Source organism: Sminthopsis crassicaudata, chromosome 1 (assembly GCF_048593235.1).
Source record: "Sminthopsis crassicaudata isolate SCR6 chromosome 1, ASM4859323v1, whole genome shotgun sequence".
Taxonomy (NCBI): Eukaryota; Metazoa; Chordata; class Mammalia; order Dasyuromorphia; family Dasyuridae; genus Sminthopsis; species Sminthopsis crassicaudata.
The window spans coordinates 577381282-577402521 of NC_133617.1; the positions used below are offsets into that span (position 1 = coordinate 577381282).

The 21240-nt window shown below is 38.8% G+C and overlaps 1 protein-coding gene across 6 annotated transcripts in view; it reads right to left on the reverse strand.

Moving 5' to 3' along the window:
• ZNF366 (zinc finger protein 366) overlaps positions 1–21240 on the reverse strand; it is a 107828-nt gene that overhangs the window by 22217 nt on the left and 64371 nt on the right. For all 6 annotated transcript variants that reach the window (XM_074282234.1, XM_074282235.1, XM_074282231.1 and 3 more), the window contains 2 exons: positions 17982–19314; positions 11387–11578 (listed from right to left, as the gene is read on the reverse strand). In XM_074282234.1, coding sequence (XP_074138335.1) covers positions 11387–11578; positions 17982–19301 — 1512 coding nt within the window. In that variant the 5' untranslated portion in view covers positions 19302–19314. The remainder of the gene's footprint in view (positions 1–11386; positions 11579–17981; positions 19315–21240) is intronic.

Genomic DNA, 21240 nt, shown 5'->3' on the forward strand with positions numbered 1-21240 from the left:
AAAGGGAGCTGCAGAGGCCTGCAGAGCTGGAGAAAGGCTCCTGCTGAGCTGACCTTCCCTTGCATTCTTCTCCCCCCCCCCCCCCCCTTTTTATTAAGAAGGGTGTTCCTTTCCTCAAAGGGAGAGGGAGGGAGGGAGGGAGAGAGAGAGACTGTAAACTGTCCAAAAGGACCGTGAGAAAACAGGAAGCTTTGAAAAGTACAGAGAAAGCAAGATGAAATCTATTTGCAGGCGGGTCCCTGGGGACATGCGAGCCATTGTTAAGCAGGCAGTTCATACAGCTATATCCTTCCTTCTGTTGAGGAGTAATTTGGTGCCAAAAGGCTGCTATCTGGTCATTGCCTTAACCCCCTGACTACCAGCCCAATCCTTGACCATCTCAAGTCTCCTTCAGGGACAGGGTCACTGCCTGGATTGAGCCTTCAGAAAGTCCCCTGGCTATTTTCTCCTTGAATAATCCCCTGCCAGGACATCAAAAGACCTAACCACTCACTGCCACCCATTACAAGAAACTAACCCCAACCCTAAAGCTCACTGATCAGCTGAGCCTGGTGCCGAGCCCCCATGTGCAGATCCACTCATACACTCATGCATTCATCCTTTAGTCCGGGTCTCTGTAGAGGTTGCAGATGACTTGATGATTCATGACTTAAACATCTCCCTTCTGGTTTCACCCATCTCAAAGGAGACTTTGTCCCGGAAATTCTGGATGGCTGCTTTTCCTGGACAGGTTTCCCAAAGACAGCAGCTGGTTCTTTGCTATTATGGAATGAAACAGCTCTGAAGATAGCATCCAAATCAATCCCAGCATGCTTACGCAGAATCTGGGAAGCATATTCCTGAAACACGGCTCAAGACGACAGACTCTTGTCCCTGGCTTTGCTCCAAGTGACTCCAACTAATAAGGACCAGAGAAGTAGAGCCAATGGCAAAAGAACCCAAAGGGGCAATAATCTTTTTTCAGAAATAAAAAACAGCTATCTCATTGAAACTATCCCCCTCAATAATTTTCCACTCTATTGTTAATGCTGGATCCCACAGTGAGTGAGCTACACTGTGTGTCCTGAACAGCTGTTTCCACTGAGGTCAGTACAAAATAGAAGAGGCTCAGAAAATCATAATTTAGAGTGGAAAGGAAGTTAGGTCATTAACCCCTCATCCCTTACTTACAAGATGGAGAAACTGAGGCTCAGAGCTCATAGGACCATAAATTTAGAACTAGAAGAGACCAAGAATTGATCCCTAGCCACTTCTATCAAAGATAAAAAAACTGAGTTCCAAAGAGGTTAACTTGCTAAAAATCATGTTATTTCCAGATTCAAATCCAGGTCCCCTGATTCTAAATCTTGGGTTCTCTCTATTGTGATATACATTAAAAGGCAGAAAGACCATCACAAGGTCAAGATACAAGGAAGCATTTAATGGTGAAGAAGGATCCATTTATCTAATGCTTCAAGGTTAACAAAGTCCTTGTCTTACAAGAGATAGCACAAATATATATATATATATATATTTTTTTTTTTTGAGACAATTGGGGTTAAGTGACTTGTCCAAGGTCACACAGCTAGGAAATGTTAAGTATCTGAAGCAAGATTTGAACTCAGGTCCTGCTGACTTTAGAGCTGGTGGTCTATCTACTGCATCTCCTACCTGCCCCTACAAATGTGATTTTTTTAAAATTTAATTTATGGAATAAAAAACATTTCCATAACAGTATTATAAAAATTGCAGGTAAAACTACAAATCTATTATGTACAGTTTGCTATTCCTTTAAAATATAATAGTTACCATGTAAATTTTCTCCCACTTTTCTTTTTCTCTAGATGTAGAAAGTATCTTTCTTCAAGTGAATTCTTCAAAGTCAGTCTTAAAACAAATATTGCTCTTACTATATACAATGTTCTTTCAATTCTGCTCATTTTATACTCTTCATTATTGTCTTTCCACATTTTTCTAGAATCAAGTTCATCATTTCTTATAAATGATTCCATTATAATAATTTACTATAATTTGTTCAGCCATTCCCTAATTGATGGGGATCTCTACAATTTCCAGTTCTTTGCTGCAATAAAGAGAGCTACTATAAACATTTTAGAATATATAGGTTCTTTTCCTTTTTTCCCTAATCATCTTTGGAAATAGACTAATGCTTGATTATAAACATTTTACTAATGAAGAAACCAGGTCTCAAATAAGATTAAATGACTTGCCCAGAGTCATATAGCTATTGTGTTCTAACTAAGGAATGTTGTAGACTCTCTTCCTTTGAGATCCATTTTTTAAGTTCATGCTGGGAAAACTGGAAAACAGTATGGCAGAAACTAGGCATAGATTAACATCTCACAACTCATAGCAAGATAAGGTAGAAATGAGTCAAGTCAATTGACATTTATGTCAATTGATATAAAGGGTAACATGATAAGCAAGTTAAAAAAGCAAAGAATAATTTACTTGTAAACTTTATGGAAATGAGAAGTTTATGACTAAATAAGAGAAAGAACATATGAAATGCAAAATGGATAATTGCAATTACATTAAATTAAAAGGCTTCTGCACAAAGCCAATGCAACCAAGAGTAAAAGAAAATCAGAAATCTGGGAAACAATTTTTACAGCCAGTGTTTTTGATAAAGGCCTCATTTCTAAAATATATTGAGAAACTAACTCAAATTTATAAGAATCCAAGCTATTCCCCAATTGATCGAAGGATAGAACAGGCAGTTTTCAGATGAAGAAATTAAAGTTACCTATAGTCTTATGAAAAAATACTCTAAATCAATATTGGTTAGAGAAATGCAAATTAAAAAACAACTCTAGGTACCACTTCACACTTCTCAACTGGTTAATATAACAGAAAATAAAAATGATAATTGTTAGAGGAGATGTGGGAAAATCAGGACACCGATACATTTTTGGTGGAGTTTGAACTGATCCAACCATTCTGGAGAGCAATTTGGAACTTTACCCAAAGAGCTATAAAATTGAATATCTTTTGATCCAGCAATACCACTACTAAGTCTATATCCCAAAGACATCATACAAAGTGGGGAAAGACCCATACGTACAAACATATTTATAGTAGCTCTTTTTGTGGTAGCAAAGAACTAGACATTGAAGAGACACCCATTAATTGGGAAATGGCTGACCAAGCTGTGGTATATGAATGTAATGGAACACTATTGTGCAATAGAAAATAATGAACAGGTAAGATTAAAAAAAAAACCTGAAAACACTTACATGAACTGATGCTGAGTGAAGTAAGCATCACCAGGAGAACATTGTATCCCATAACAGCAACATTGTGTCATGATCAACTATGATAACCTTAGCTCTTCTCGACAACAAAATTATCTAAGACAATTCAAAGAAACTGGAGGTGGAAAACAATCCACATTCAGAGAAAAACTATGGAGTTTGAATGCAGATCAAATCATAGTACTTTCACTTTGGTTTTTCTCATGGTTTTTTCCCTTTTTTCAGATTCACAACATGAATAATATGGAAATGTCTTTAACATGATTGTACACATATAATATATCAGATTGCTTTCTATCTTGGGGAGGGGAAAGGAATGAGAAATATCTAGAGTTCAAAATTGTACAAAAATGAATGTTGAAAATTATCTTTACTTATAGTTGGGGGAAAATTAAATATGTACAAAAAACAAAACAAAAAAAGATTCTTAAGTCCACTCCCCACTGACAAAATATTGATGTCCCACATTAATGCACATCCCAGGAGTTCCTTTTGGCTTCCACCATGGTCCTCTTGGATCACAGTATATTTATTGCTCCACACCCATCCTAGATCTCCTCTGCACTTTTCTTTGGATTCCCTATGACTCATTAGACTGGAATTTCCTGCCAGTTTTAGAAACCCTTTCTACCTGGCTTCACCTCATCTCTTGGTCTGGGAAGGAATAAGGTGAGCAGCCAAGTAGGCAGGCAGGTGCATTATTCTTAATGAATTGCAAGTTTGATGAGTGCTCCCCTGTGGGTCATTCAGTGAAATCCATCCACTCCATGGTTAATTGTAGAATAATTATTAGGAACTTATCATTTATATTAAAGCCCAAGAGCAAACTAGGTTTAGGCTCTGATGTGAAACAAAGTGAAGAAGGAGAAAGAAGAGGAATAGAGAATCCAGGTGTTGTTTCATCACTGCCAGGTGATTCAGCCTAAAGGGGGCATTTGTGTTGGAAAAGAATTTCTGTTGTAAGATATAGCAAGCCCTGTCAAGAGGGAAGGACTTGGTTACTTATTGGCAGCCTAGGGGAAATGGTTCAGTAGGGTAAAGTATATCATAATTTTTAAAAAGTGCTTTATACATACAGATAAAATTCTTATGAAAGCATAAGGTAGGAATGCAAAAGTTATTTTTGCTTTATAATCCCAGGGCCTAGCATAGCATTAGGGAACAGAGAAGATGTTAATAAATGCTTGTTGTATTGAATCCTATTTTATTAATTAAAATATTGAGGTGTATTTGAAGTCAAAATACGTGCCCAAAGTGATACACTTATCAAATGGCAGAGCTAGGATTTCTAATACTCAAATCTCACTGACCATCAAATGTGAAAAGGAATCGTTAAATTCGAATGGATTATGCTTGTTAAAGGATTTTCAGATCACTAGGAACACACAAAGAATGCCACAGAGAGCAGATGCAATAAATTAATGCTTTCTCCTGCCCCTCCAAGTCCCCTACACACAAGACCCATTTCTCCTATTATTTCAGGAATGATCAGTGCAGGAAAAGAGTTGTCTTGATAAGTGTTCTCTAAAGCTGAGCACAAGCTTCCCTTGTTGCTTGTTGTATAGATATTTCAGTTGTGCTGGATTCTGTGATCCTATTAGTTTTTTGGGTTTTTTTTTTTTTTTTTGGCAAAAATAGTGGAGTGGTTTGCCATTTCCTTCACCAGCTCATTTTACAGATGAGGAAACTAAGTAAACAGGGTTAAATTACTTACCCAGATTATACCATTAGTATGTGTCCAAGGCTGAATTTGAACTCAGATTTCCTGACTCAGGACCAGCATTCTACCTATTGAGCCACCTAGATATCTATAAGCCATGCTTTTACAATGTAGTTTGGTGATATTGCTAATGATATTCCATCTACTAGTAAAATATTAACAGAGAGAAAATTTTCCATCTTCCAAAAAAAATATTTAGATCCTCCAAGAAAAGTATCCCTGGAAAACAAATTAAATGTTGCCATTGTCTTCTTCCTTTTCTCCACATTCACTTCCTCCTCTTCCTTTTCCTGACAGTGATTATACCGGAGAATTCTTTGAAATAAGCCCCCCAGGCCTAGTCTCTGTTCCCTCCAGTTTTGTTTTGTTTTAAAGCTGAAAAGGCAACCACACACAGAATTAAGATGACTAGATGTCTGAATGGGGTTTCATGACATCAGTAAATAAAACCTATAACTCCTTGAGGGTAGAGACTATTTTTCTTCATATTTTTATCTCCAGCATTTAGCACAGTGTGTGGCACAGAGTAGGGGCTTAGTTATAACTGACTAGATCCCTAAATTATTCTACTTATACTGGGAATACTCATATGCCAATACTGTATAGTCTGTATGCCTTCCAGAGAAGGAAAAAAATATATACTAAAAAGAGCACTTCAGATCTTATCTTCATCTCTTCAAAGAATTCCTTCTCCACTGCACTTCAATTATGAAATGACTTGCCCACTTTAGACCTCACTATCTTTTAGAATTTCACCATCTCTACTACCACCAAGACTTTCTGCAAAAACCTTTTCCCATCTATCTGGCCTGCTCTCACTCCATTCAATAGCCTTCTACTGGCCTCTATGATAATCTGCAAACTTTTCAGCTTGACATTTAAAGCTTTTCACAATCTGATTCCAGCTTTCCTTCCCCTTTATACTGTCTTCTAGTCAAATTGATCTATTTGCTCCTCTCCAAACTTGACTTTCCATCTCTTGCCTTTGCATAGGTTATCTATGATAGAGATAGAGATGCACTCCTTCCTCATCTATGCTTCTTTCATTGCTCAGTTTAGTTGTGTCTTCTCATGGAATCAAGAGACTGGATCAATTAGATTTCTAAGACTGCAATTTTTCTATAATATCAGTGTAAAGGTCATTTAGGCATGGCTGTCCTGGAGGTTGCTAGAAAATCTCCTGGCTTGGGGCAGGTAGGTGGCGGAAGTGGATAGAGCACCAGCCTTGAATTCAGGAGGACCTGAGTTCAAATGTGGTCTCAGACACTTAACACTTCCTAGCTGTGTGACCCTGGGCAAGTCACTTAACCCCAGCCTCAGGGGGGGAAAAAAATCTCCCTACTTAACAGAACAATGAAATCAGTTCCATTTGCTTATATAATTATTGATAACCCTGATAATGTTAATGTTTTGCCTTTTGCTGAATAGTCTGGAACCTTCCCCAGAATTTTCTAGGTCTTAACAGTTCACCTTTTAAGAAGTCCACTAATTTTTGTGAATAGTTCTATAAATGTGCTTATCTGCATTCTATCTTCTCTATCTTGCTCTTTCCATTTTTTTATTCTTTTTCTCCAAGAGAGTAAGAAATTTTGACTAAAAATTGAGAGATTCTTGCTGTCCAGTACCATGGATGGAGGGCTGAAAACTCCTTTGTAGTTTCTTCAATGAGTGGCTTCAATTTAGCCCATGTGTGTCAATAAGAGAAATATTCCTTGGGTTTACATTTAGTAGAAAGTACTAATGGTCACTTCTTTTGTGCTTCTCCATGAAGTTTTTCTTCTTCCCAGTGGATCCTAGTATTGAATTCCTCCTTAAATTGGCTTATTTGTATATTTTTACATTGTATCCTCCAAAAGAATAGAGCCTCCTTGAAGATTGGAAATGTTTTTGTCTGTATCCCTTGGATAGTCCATTATTTATGCACATAGTACATGCTTAATAATTGTTGCTTATTATTATATCACCTCAAAATCCCTTTTCTTCTATGGTGTCCCACCTTCAAATTTTCAGACCTTGCTAATCCCTATCACCTGATTTTTTTGACCCTTTACCAAGTCAACAAAACACTGATGAAATTGAGCTGAATTCACTTACTTCAAATTTACCTTACCCAATCTCAGTTGGGAACTCACAACTTCTTAAATTCTTTTCTTCTAACCTTGTTGACTCACTTTTCCAATTCTCACAAGTTTGTTCTAAAATTTTCCTTTCTCTCTATTCTACCCAGTCATTAACTCAGGCTTCATATTTAAAGAAAATTATATAGGTTATTACTTCCCTGAGAACACTAATATAAGCACTTACAACTCTTCCTTTGATCTTCTTAGATTTCCACTTTGTCATCTTAATTAGGAATCTCTATTCATGACTGCTAATTTCTCTGTTTTTGTCATTGATCCTAATCCCTCTTCCTTAAAAAAAATAATGAAAAAGCATTTATAAGGGGTAGCTAGGTGGCTCAGTGGATAGAGCACCAGCCCTGAAGTCAGGAGGACCTGAGTTCAAATCTAGTCTCAGATACTTAACATCTTAGCTGTGTGACCCTGGGCCAAAAAAAAAAAAAAAAAAAAAAAAAAAAAAAAAGCACATTTATAAGACATTTACTATGGCTAAATAGGGAAATGGAAAAAGTGAAGTTCTTGCTTTCAGAGTGGTCCCCACCTATTTGCCCATAGAAGAGCTTCATGCTGAATAGATGGTAGAGCCCTGAAGTCTTAAGGATGCAGCTTCAGGATAAATGGAAAGAACTAAGAGTCTTTAGGACGTATTACCTACTCTAAAAAAAACTTGCTGTCATTCTTCCTTATTGATTATTTACTATTTCCCCACAACACTTTAGATGCCCTCAATCCATAAAGAAACTTTCATTTGCTTTATTCTCCTTTTTAGCTATCATCCTATGTTTCTTTTCTCTACCTCTATTTCCTCACTACTCATTCCTGAACCCCTTACAATATGGTTTCTGTCCTTATCAGTCTGGCAAAATCTTTTTTTTCTCAAAAGTCACTAATGAGTGACAAAAGTCTCTCCTAGTGACTAAATAAGACAGCTAAAGTGAAAGGTATGGGATCAAGAAGACCTGGGTTCAAATGTGGCCACAGAGATTTACTAGCTGTGTGATCCTAGGTAAATACTTAACTGTTTGCCTCAATTTTTTTCATCTGAAAAATGAGCCAGAGAAGGAAATGACAGCATTCCAATAGCTCTGCTAAGGAAACACGAAAAGTGATTTTCACAAAGCATCAGACATAACTGAAAAAATGACTGAACAACTATAATGACTAAATAAAACAGCCCCTTTCCCTCTTCATCATCTTTGACTTCTCTGCAGCTTTTGGCACAATAAATCATCCCTTCCCATTCAATACTCTGTTCTCCTTTTATTTTAAAGACATCATCTTCTCTAACAATTTCTGTCTTCTGTGACAATTTATCATCTTCTTCCTGACTCTTTAAGGAGGGTTTTCCTGAAGGTTCTTTCCTTAAAATTCTTCTCTCTTTAGATATTATCCCTTAGCAATCTCATTCATTCTCATGGCCTCAGCTACCATGTCTAGGAATAAATACTGACAGACTGTCCTTCCCTTTCGAACCTTTAGATCTGTATCTTCACTGATTTAGATATTTCAACAGCAACTCAAACTTCAACTTGTCCAAAAAAGCTTAATAACCCCGCTAAAATTCCTCACGCAACCCCCCCCAAATTGTTCCTCTTTCTGACTTCACTATTTTGTTGTTATCTCCCAAGTCTACAATCTTGGGGTCATTGTCTCTTTGCTAACCCATCAATTCCATCTCTACAAATCTATATCTAGTCCCACCCCAATCTATATCTGTCACCACACTATGGGCCTTCTATTATTACCTGATCACAATAATTTTCTAAGAGGTATTTTTACCTTCAATCTCTTCCTTCCTGCAATTGGTCCTTAAGGCTACTGCTAAAATGTTTTTCCTTATGCCTAGACCTATGTCTCTTTCATACTTAAAAGCCCTCAGTGACTCCCTATAGTTTCTAAAATAAATTCAAGCTCCACTATGATTAGGCACCTTTCTAAACTTTTCAAATATTATTTCATTCTTCATAATCTACACTAGAGGTATTAAACTTCTCACCCAAAACTCCCTAGTATTGCCAGAACCAGATTATATATAATTGGGAAATGTTTACATTTTATATATATATATATATATATATAATGTGTGTTTATATATATGATATGTAATAAATTCTATATATATACATTTATACATATGGCATGAGTATATATGTACACACATTCACATATATACATATATAATGACTGAACTATAATACATATGTAATGTATACCTATATATGCATATATACATATATAATATGGACCTATAGACATTATGTAATTATATATAATTGGAAAATATTTAACAAAATAAATATAAGATAACATTTGAATTTTTCTAAGTCAATATGGCCCACAAGAAGCTATTTCATTTAAATTCAAATCTATATTTTAGCCAAATTCGATTTCTTTCTGCTCTCTGAACACATATACTTTCCCTCCTCTGGCTTATGCTGTCCCCAAGGCTATCCCTTCCTATCTTTCTATCTCTTGAATTCCTACTCACCCTTTAAAGTCTGTAAAGACCTGACCCCTTTGTCTGTCATAACCCTCCTCTTCAGATCTTATACAGAACTTGGTTTTATAGTTTTGAATTAAACTTATGTTATATGGGGTATTTACAATTCTCTATGTAATTCGGTCACTATACTGAATTCCATGAGAGCATGCACTGTGCCTCACTAAATTTTTTACCTCCTGCCAATATTCAACATGTCACTTGCTCCGTCCATCATAGGCTTAATAAATTTTTGTTGAATATATGAATGCAAGTTATAGCACCTTGCCCTCAACTCCCTTGCAAGGGACATAGCTCCTTAAACAGACTAAAGTTCTCCCAAATAGACATTGATTTGTGGTAAATGAGCAAATGACCTAGAATATTGTGAGGTACTAATAGTGAGTCTCAGTCACTAGTTTAGAAAGCAAATTGAAGAAACTAATCCTTGATGAAGTGTCCTCCAGGGATGTATATTAATGTAGATGGGGGAGGACAGTGGAAGGTAATTATGAGTGGGTACTACCATGCTGGAGGCAGGGCTAAGTAGAGCACAGAGGTACAAGACTGAATAGTTAGAGGGCATTAAACATTAGTGCTGGGGTTTTGATACAGCTGTCATTTTTGTCCTGAGTGAGTTTTTCCAATTCTCCAAAGAGTTTTGGATCACACCCCACTTTATCCTTCCCGGTCCCACATTGTGACAATAACTTTCTCCTTTCCCCTCAGATCCTGTGCACTTAAGAAGCTCAATGAGCCCTTTATCTAGCTCAAGATCTAGAGGTCTGTGTTGAAACAAGAATAAGTATTAGTATCATTATAATAACATTTTTAATATTTTTATATTAATTTCTTCATTATAAATGTATTACATAGCATACAATCATATGCTATGTATATATATATATATATATATGTATATGTAAGTATACATATATACACCACATATTTTACGAATGTTCACATCTAGCACATGATTACATGCTATGTTTTTTCTCCCCTGAGGCTGGGGTTAAGTGACTTGCCCAGGGTCACACAGCTAGGAAGTGTTAAGTGTCTGAGACCACTTTTGAACTCAGGTCCTCCTGAATTCAAGGCTGGTGCTCTATCCACTGCGCCACCTAGCTGCCCCTACATGCTATATGTTATCTACTTACCTATCACATGTGTGTATGTATAGACATGTAAACTTAAGGAGTTTACCTTCTATCATGAGAGGCAACTTATATACATGCAATTATCTGAGAGAGAAAGAAAACAGACCCATTCCTCAAGAGAAAGGATGCCTTCATTTTTGGCTTTTCTATCCCTAACCCAGTGCCTGAACATAGAGGCAGTAGGTACTTAATGCTTGCTGATTATTTGGTGGCTTACAGCATCCCTTCCAAAATGGATCTCAGTTATAGAGAAGGAAACTGTCTCAGAGTGGCTGAGCAACTTGTCCAGAATAATCTGTACCACAGACCCAGCACTACCTTGTGCTCATCACACAGGGAAGGCCATGTGGGTCTGCTATGACTTGCACACTCACACCTGAAAGGGAATTATGGTTCTAGCACTGCTGCTGATTTTGCATGTGATTTTGAGCGACACTTAAATGCTTCCGAATTTCCATTTCTTCATCTGTACCATGAAAAAAATGGACGCAGGGACCTCCAAGTTCCCTCCCAGACCTCAAATGCCATACACAATTCCATGATTCCTCTTCTAGAACCCCAAAACTAAAGGTTAGTTCTAGACCCTTTACTTCCACCCACAGATGGAGCTGCTCTCAGCCTCCATTACCCTTCTGCTTCCCCCAGGATCTCCTGACCTTGCATTTAAAAGGCTTCACATCCGAGTGCACGATCATATGGGCTTTCAGCGTCTGCTTCTGCACAAAACTCTTGAAGCATAGATGGCACTGGTAGGCCCTAATATTGGTGTGAATCAAAACATGTCTCTTCATGTTGGCCAGCAGGGTAAATTCCCGCCCGCAGATGCCACATTTGTGCTCCTTTACACCCTGCAAAGAGGCAAATAGAGTGATTAAAGGCTACCGCTTGCTCCTGGACTCAATAAATAACGTTAAATTTTCGATGATTAATGCTGGGCTCCATATGCTATGGCATGGCATTTTCCTCATCCCCCTCCCTCTTTTTTTCTTAAAGGTCACCCTACTAAAGGAGCAACTAATTGTCATATACCTCCTTCTTCTGGGAAATCTCAGTGAGAAAGACTATTAGAGGAAAAGAAAAGGTATTGATTTTGTTGTTTTTCAGACCACAGTCTGACATCATTGGGTAAAATAAAATATGTTGTTAATCCTCCTTTGATAAGTCCACTCTTTTCAGAAAAGTCTGTTCAGAAAAGAACTGCTATAAAAGTTCATCTCCATGAAAGAAATACAAAAATGGGATGATCTCATGCCACAGGGTGACAGCATTCTCCTGAGCTCTCAGAAAGGAAGTAAAACTTCCAGAATTCTCAATACTCATATCTTTCTTCACGGATCATTAATTGCCCACTATCTGTAAAACACTGCTGGGCAGCTGGGGATACAGAGGTGAGGAGCCTAAAGAAGTATTATTTACAAGTATTATTTACAAGCAAGAATGGAGCAAAGTGGGAGAATTTTATTGTTGTTCAGTCAAATCTGATTCTTTATGACTCCATTTGGGGTTTTTTGGGGTCAAAATACTGGAGTGGTTTGTCATTTTCATCTCCAGCTCATTTGATGTGAAGAAATGTTTTACCCAGGGTCACAAAGCTAGAAAGTGTCTGAGGCCAGATTTGAACTCAGCAAGATGAATCTTCCTGACTTCACTTTTGGCACTGTATCCACTACACCACCTAACTGGCACTCAGATAATCTCTGCAATTTATCCATTAAACAGCCTTAGACTTAACCTGCTAACTGTACTAGTAAAGGGAATTCCTATCTAGGTAGCTCCTTATATTAATGAAATCCCAGTTTATGTACTATTAGACTATACCAGATAAGGTGGCCTTTGGTACCTAATTCATCTCCAGAGACCCCTCAGTGACTAGATAAACGTTTTGCAAAGTATATTCATTTAATAAATATTTCTTAAATGAATGAACTACTAACTTGATTTTTGAACTCACAACCCTCAGCCACTGTAGATAATGAGGACATGATTCCTGAGCCTCTAAAAGAGATAAACTGCTGATTTCCAAAAAAGTTGGCAAGGCAAGGGACCACCCTTAGGGTTTATAAAACAGTATGGAAAGAGTTGTTCTTGTTTCATTGTTTCTTGAGAAGTGTTTGAGTGCTTAAGTAATGATGCTCTCAACTGAGAACATTTCCTGGGATTCATAACTAGGGTTTGGCCATGAGCTAACCCCAGCTAGTCATCATTCAAGAAAAGTCCTTTTTAGAGAGACCTTGACCCATTATAAATCTTGGGAACTGAAATTGGGAGGAAGGGAGCTTTAAAAAACCCAAACCCAAACAAACAATTTCTCAAGTTTGTAAGCTCTATCGATGTAACCTCTTTGAAGGCAAGGGTTTTTCATTTCTCTTTCTATCATAATGCCTGGCACATAGTAAGTGCTTAATAAAAGCTTATTTGGTTAGCTAATTGACTAGGTCCAGTCTTGTAGTCAAAGTCCTAATGTTATAGCAATATATCGGTTATCTTGTGATAACCAAGGCTTTGGGAAAAGACCAGGGGGATCAGAGCAGAAAAGATATGTGCTAGAGCTCTCCAGGGAGCTTATAATCTCGTGGTATTCTCTGGCTTGGAATCCCCATCGCCAAGACTGGCCATTGCATCAAGGACCATTTCCACTCGCCCTGTTCTATATTTTGCCGCTGGATCCAGAAGCTCTGGAGGAGAAAGTGAAGCAGGTAGTCACCTGAACAGCCCTTCCTCACTTAAATCTAACTTATTTGCATGTTATGGCATCACCTCCATGTTATCATTAAAAATAAAGCACAAACAACTTAAGTAGAATACAGGTAATTTGACAGCTTTAAAATCCAAACACATCCAAAAATCCACTAGTTACCATGTGTCCCTGGAGAAGGTATGTAACCAGGCAACTGGATGGGGAATGGATAGAGAACAAAACAGAATTCAAATCAGGAGAAGTGTTTGAGTGCTTAAGTAATGATGCTCTCAACTGAGAGCTGTGTGACACTGGGCAAATCTTCAGTTTTCCTCATCCATGAAATGGAAAGAGTGATAAGCACCTACCTCATGGGACTGATATGGGGGCCAAATGAGTTAATACACATGGCTGCTTGCAAATCTTAAAGTCTTATATCAATGCTTGCTGCTGTTATTATTACTATTAGTACTACCTATGACTACATTTCCTCCATAAAATGGCTATGATAAGAAAGTACCATTTTCAGGATAACTAAAAGAAATAATCCACAATTAGGGAGTAGATAGATAATATGCCAAATATAGAAGCCAGCTCATCTGCAAAAATAAATAAGTAAATAAATAAAACTTGTAGAACTTGGAGCTGCAAGAAAGATAAGAAATTCATCCTTTTTAATTTTGTTAATAAAAATAAATGTTTAGTGAGTAACAAATCTAATGTGGGGGGAAAAGTTTTTATTGAGTATTCAGATAATGAGTTTTTAAAATCACAAAAGAAATGTAAGTACATTTCTATTTTACCAGGGGGGGTATTGATGCCAGATGGTACTGAAGTAGATTATTAAATTTTCAGTGTGAGCATTTAACACTTCAGAAATCAGAAAACACTACAAATTATTGCTTTATTTAATGTTTTCTTGATTACCTAGGTTTAAGAAAGGGAAGAAGAAAATGATACAGATTAAACTTTAAAAGTCTGTCTAGAGTATATATAGATATAAACATATTTATATATGCATTTTGTTGTTCAATCTTTTTGTCATGTCTAATCTCATTTAAGGCTTTCTTGATAAAGATAGAGTAGTTAGCCATTTGACAGATGAGGACTGAGGCAAACAGTTAAGTGACTTGCTCAGAACCATATAGCTTGTAAGTCTCTGAAGCCAGTTTTGAACTCTGGAAGATGGGTCATTTTGTCTATAGGATTAGCACTCATCCATTGTTGCTATATTTCTTCTCCATATACAGTAACAATTTTGTCTGGACCAGCCCGTCTGACTCTTGTGTCTCTTCTGCCTCTTTCCTTCCTCCCCATTCATTCTCTCCTTTCCTCCCTCCCTCTGACACTGCTGTCTTCCTTCTCTTCTCTCTTTTTTCTCTCTTTCTCAGAGATAACTGTTAATCATTTATCAGAACATTTGTTTAATTCACTGAACGTGTTCTAAAATATTTTAAAATTTTCATTTCTTTTTAAACTCCAATTTATAAGAGTCTTTTTGAAAGGTACCTTAAAGATCATGTCACCAATTCCCTTATTTTACAGATGAAAAAAAAAATCCTAACATCTTAGGATTTCCTCTGTAGATACATCCTAAAATTACAACACTGCACATTTCATAATCCTGTAAGTCTGCAAAACATTTTACATCTGAGATCACATATGAACCTACAACAACTGTGAAATAGGCATTATTATACTCCTTTTATAGATAAGAAAACTGAGGCTCAGAGAGGTAGATATAAGTGCCCAGAATCACCCATATGGTGAAACCCAGATTATATTTGCTGAGAATGGCATAGTAGAAAGAGGATTGCAAATTGGGTTATCAACCCAACCTCTGCTATTTTTGACCTAATTGTGTGATCTTGGGACAAACCATTTCTCCTGACTGGGCTAGATTCGGAGCAACCATCTCTTCTAATTCTAAATCCCATAATACTCTTAAAAATTTTAAAAAAACAAAATCCCAAGAAAACAAAATTATGGATAAAAATTGCTTCCAATATGAAGACTGCCATAACTATTCTCTTAAAGAAAATTTTTTTTAAATCCAATGATAATTAAGCTATAAATGGGCTTCTCTGCCTATGAAACTTAACATGTGTTGAATATTAAGGCCTAATCAGAAACTCAGCCCAGGGATCTTTCTAACAAGGCAGTTTGAGACACTGTTCATAGGCTTGGGGCACACCACTATACACTCTAGTGGTCCACTAGATCATTCTGTCACCAGGAAGGCTGATATGCCCATTTTAGAAGTATATATTATTGTTTTTAATAGAACTAAAAGAAATTTTGTTTCTGAAATGAAAATCACATGTGAACCTCCCTATTCCGGTATGCTGTGTGCCCTACAGGTCCAGAATGATTTTGTGTGTGTGTGTGTGTGTGTGTGTGTGTGTGTGTGTGTGTGTGTGTGTGTGTGTGTGTAAGAGACAGAGACTGAGATAGACAGAGAGAGACAGAGACAGAGAGAGAGAAATCTGGAAGTACCTGAAACAGGTACATAGAAAAGTAAATTTTTCTATCAAAAATTTATCAAAAATCAGATTTTATCTGGCCTTCTCTTGTTCCTCCCTTTCTCCACGCCCAGATATCTTGAACTCTTAAGAATTCTTAAGAAAAGAATGTTTGAAACTCCCCCATCAGCTCCTTTTCAAGCTGTTTTAAATCTCTTGAAATGAGTTATTCACCTCCTCCTTCTCTGTCTTAATTTAGGTCCTTTGTCTAGAATTCCTGGATTTGGCAAGACTCCTTCTCCCTGGATGATATCCACAGGTGCCTTTTGTTAACATAGGGCAGCAACTGTTTATGCAAAACTCACAAAGTGGCCACTCCTAGAGGATCCAAAAAGGGAGCTGGATTTTGTGCAAATCTTTCAAATGCAACCCATTCTAACTAGGCAGAAATTTTATCTTGGTCAGAAAAGGGCCTCTCTTGACCATTTAGTATTAAACTGAAACTCAGCCTGCTGTCAAAAAAGCTAGCTAAAGTCAAAAAGGTGGGAGAGATTTGACTCCCCTCTCCAAAGCTCAAAACAGACCTCAATTCAGGTTAGCTTTCAGATTGGCCACTCAGTTTAGTTCAACCCAAATAGATTCAGAGTTTGGGGCCCAGTTCAACCATGTCAGTCCTTCGTTTGTCTTTCAATGCCTGTCAAAACCAAATCAAGACACTGAGAAGTTCTCAAATATATCCTACACATTGAAATCTCCAGGATAGGTAGACAGGATTGAATTAGTTTTCAGCATAGCATTGGGCTGGGACAGTTCAGTCTTCTGCAAAAGTAGGAAGGCAGAGGCAGTCTACTTCACTCCAGAGAGAATCTGTAAGAGCTTAACTGGTGTATTAACAATAAGAAATTACCAAGAATAAAGCTCGTTTGGTGTTCTTGCTCTTTAAACCAGAAACCTGCCAGCCAAGGAGGTGGGTCAGGATGAGAGGACTAGGAGTCAAGAGACAAAGGTTCTAGTGCCAGACTGGCCACTTGCTAGCTTGGGCATGCTATTTACCTCTCTGGGTAAATCTTTCCTTGTCTGTAAGTGGATGGGTAAAGAAAGGTCAGTCCCAGCTCTGAAGATCATTTTCTATCACAGAACCTACCTGGGAGGTATCATTCACCTCAGTGGGGCTCAATTTCCTTTTTGTAGATGGAAAAGGTGGGGAGGTTAAGGCCAGTGGATAGCTGGAGCTTGGGAGTTCTGAGATGCAGAAACTATTTACTTTTGTCTACTAAGTTTACAACTGATATATTGAGTCTTCCAAAGGAGGAGGGGGCACTTGATTGCTCCATCGTTATGAAATGGAGCAGATCCAGGTTCTTCCTTTGATTGGGACTGAGAGTCCCAATCATTTCCATAAGCAAGATGGCGAGACTCAGTCTCAAAAATAAATGAATGAATGTGGAGTTTATATAAACTAGATGGTTTCTGTAGTCCCTTTGAGCTCTATATCTGTGATGCTATAATTATTCTAATTTTTATGGACAGCTGATATTTAAAGAAAGAACTATGTGATAGGTAAGTAAGAAATGGGGCATTAGGTGGTGCAGTGGATAGAGCACCAAGACTGGGGTCAGAAAATGTGGACTCAGAAACTTACTAGCTGTATGACACTGGGAAGGACACTTCACCCTGTTTGCCTCAGTTTATTCATCAATAAAATAAACTGCAGAAGGAAATGGCAAACCACTCAATACCTTTGCCAAAAAAATCTCAAATGAGCATAAATAGAATGGACAAGACTGAATACCCCACCAGTTGTTCCTCTGCCCTTATTTTAAGCTACCAAAATGTAAAAGAAAAAAATCTGGACTTGACTACCCAGTTGGGCTGGCCTTTGTATAAGGCTGAAGCACATCACCCAGCTCTTGAAACAGGAGCTGGAAACTTATTTTGGAACTTGATTAAGCAGAAATTTATTTTGCACGAATTATGTGACTATGTGTATTTGTTGTTTGCAAAAAAGAAGGTGAAGGGAGAGGAGGAGAAAACAAATTTTTGTTTTCTGTAAAAAACATTTTTGGAGGGCGGACCCTTTTTTGCCCAGGCTTCCTGCAGCTCCCTGCTTACCTTGTGGGTGAGCGAATGCTGCTTGAGGTGATGAGGCTGCACAAACTCCATCCCACATTCAGAGCAGATGTAGGGCCGGATATCTTGGTGCTTCATCATGTGGTTCTGGAGCTGACTAGGGTACTGGAAGGTCTTGTCACACTCGGTGCAGTTGTACTGGATGGGCCCGCGGTGAGTGGTGAGGTGCCGCTTCAGCTGGGCCAGGGTGGGGAAGTCCAGGCCGCACTCCACGCAGATGTTCTCCCGGCCGCTCTCGTGCTTGGACTCGTGTGCCTTGAGCTCGCTGGGGTAGGCAAAGCCACGGCCGCAGATCCTGCAGTTGTAGGGTTTCACGTCGCTGTGCTGCATCATGTGCCTCTTGAGGTGGCTGGTCTGCGTGAAGGCCTTGTGGCAGACCTGGCACTTGTGGGGCCGTGTGCCCTGGTGGGTCAGCATGTGGGTGTGCAGGTGGCTGAGCTGCTTGAAGAGCTTCCCGCAGCGGCTGCAGGCGTGGGGCTTGATGCCGCTGTGGCCCAGGATGTGAGTGACCAGGTTGTACTTGGAGGTGTAGGACTTCTCGCACATGGGGCACTGCCAGCGCTTCTGCTCCCCGCCCACGTCCACGTAGTAGCTGTCATCGATCTGGATGTTGACATCCACCCGCTCCACCTTCTGCTTGCTTTCTTCACTCTCCTGGTTCTCAGCTTTCGTGGGCACGGCCGGTTGGGTTGGATGTTTGGGCTGGAAGGAATGGCGGCTATAGGCGAAGCCCGAAGGAGCCATGAACAAAGGGAACACCAGGCCCGAGTGGACCTTGGGGTAGTAGGGGTATGGTGTAGACAAGAAGGGTGAGGGAGGTGGGGGGGACCACATGGTGCTAGGCTTGAGGGGCTCCTGCTTGATGGGTTTGGCCCCCAAGTGCTCCAGGGTACGGTAGAACTGGAAGCCGATGTTACAGAGGTCGATCATCTGAGCGTCATACTTAGGGGCGGGGGGCTGCTGGAAGAGCAAAGGGAGGCTGTGGCTTTTGTCCTTCTCCGACTGGTGGGAAGTCGTGGCGTCGGCCGGAGGGGGGTTATAGGGCATTTTGGTGGGCATGCTCTTCCGTTTCCGAGACCCACCTCCTTCTAAGATTCCTGGGAATCCATCCAGGTCTCCTGAAGGAGGTTCGTACCGAAATTGCGCAAAGGGCCCCCTGAACTCTTCTACAAAGGGCGGTCTCTGGTGGGATTTCATCCTGGGAGTTCCCAATTGTAGGCAATGGGGGAATGGCGGAGCTCTTTTCATGCCCATGTTAAAACACACGTCTTCGTCTTTGATCATCCTCGACTCGTTCTGCATTGTTGGGGGCTTCCTTCAAAAAGAAAGAAAAGTTAGTTGAAAACTCTTCACTTTTTCAGGTCTCGGGTGGATGAGCTTGGTGCTGATTTATAGAGACTAATACTTGCTTAACATTGACCTTAATTTCTTCTTCCCAGGACCATTTATGATACACTTAACTTTCCTCATGCAAACAAGGTCAGCAGAGTGACAGAGGATTGGAATTATAGGCTGGAACCTCTATTCTAAATCACTTTCAAGTCTAGTGCAAAATCTGACATTCTCTTGAGTTCCTTAAATCAAATCTTTAAATATTTATTAAGCATCTACTATGCAAACTGTGCTAGGCAGTTTTCTTTGGGGAATATACCTACATCACAGCATTTTGGGGTAAATTATATTAAATGCTCAGATTCTATAAATAACCATTCAAATAATTTATAAGTAACAAGCCCCAAGCTAAAGTCAGGTAGGGCTTGGAATAATAATGACCAACTCATTCCTATAGCATGTGAAGCTTTGCAAAGCACTATCCTGGCTATACATTGTGAGGTAGGTTTTTTAGCTTTTTAGCATTGTAATCTGGAGCAAGTCACCTTTCTGGATTTCAGTTTGTTATATTTTGCTTGTTTCCAATTCTTAATGAGCTCATTTGGGGTTTTCTGGGCAAAGATTAGAGTGAACGGAATTACCATTTTCTTCTCCAGCTAGCATACATATGAGGTAATTGGATTTAGATGACTAGGGTCACACAAACTAGTAAGTGTTGGAGGTCCCATTTGAATTCAGGGCTTACTGATTCCAGACTTTATCCACTATCTCCTAGCTGTCCATAGACCTCAGCTTATTCATTTGTAAAATGAGGAGACTGGACTAAATGGTCTCTGAAAGGTCCCTTCCAATTCGAAATTGGTTTAGAAACTGTAGAGGCTGTGATCAAACAGGTAGAGTATATTTAGATATTCTAGCTCTGATGCCAGGTCTCCTGACCCCCAAAATAGTGGTGTATCCCCTATATCCTGCTATCTGAAACAAAATGTCCCATCTTGGAAAACTTCTCCAGGTATGACTCACTCTCTCCTTCTTCCTGATGCTGACTGTTCTCCATGTTGCTCCAGCTGTAGCTAGTTTTGGGTCATGATGGGATCATTCTTGGCAATTAAGTTCAGCACACAGTTCAGTACAGAGGTATCAAATTCAAATGGAAACTAGGGCTACTCTTAAGGATCCCTGTGGACTCATACTGACTTAGAAAACCACATATTAACATTATCTATGTTCTATATTTCCCCAATTACATTTTTATTTAATTTGGGCCTTCTGTTTGACACCTCGGACTCTGTTATACAGAAGAGATGTTGTTAAATAGCTATTTATGTAGCTTTTACTATGTGCCAAGTATTTTGCTTAAGTGATTTACAGTTATTTATTTCATTTAAGGCTCAGAACAACCCTGGAGGGGGTAGGTGCTACTAGGACATTTACTAGTTATGTGACTCTAGTCAAGTAACTTAACCCCATTTGGCTCTGTTTCCTCATTTGTAAAATGAGCTATAGAAAGAAGGGCAAATATTCCAGTATCTTTGTCAAGAAAACCCCAAATAGGGTCACAGAGAGTTGGACTGAAATGACTGAAATATCTGAATAATAAAGAGGCTCCTGGACAACCTTCGAGCCAAGAGCCAGAATCCTCTACAATGTGGCTAATGTGTAGGTCTTCCTAAATGGGTGGTTTACAAGGATCAGGAAGGGTAACTTCATGCTGGAAGCTCACTACAATTCTTGGTTAAATAAATAGTGTTTATCTCCACTCTAGGCAAGCTTTGAAAGCACACTGATTATCCCTCATTAGAACATAAGTATCCTAATGAGATGTTTGTGGATTTTTTGTACAATGGAAGCTAATTTCTTTAACTATAAAGTGGGGTTTGTGTGTGTGTGTTGGAATGATACACACACT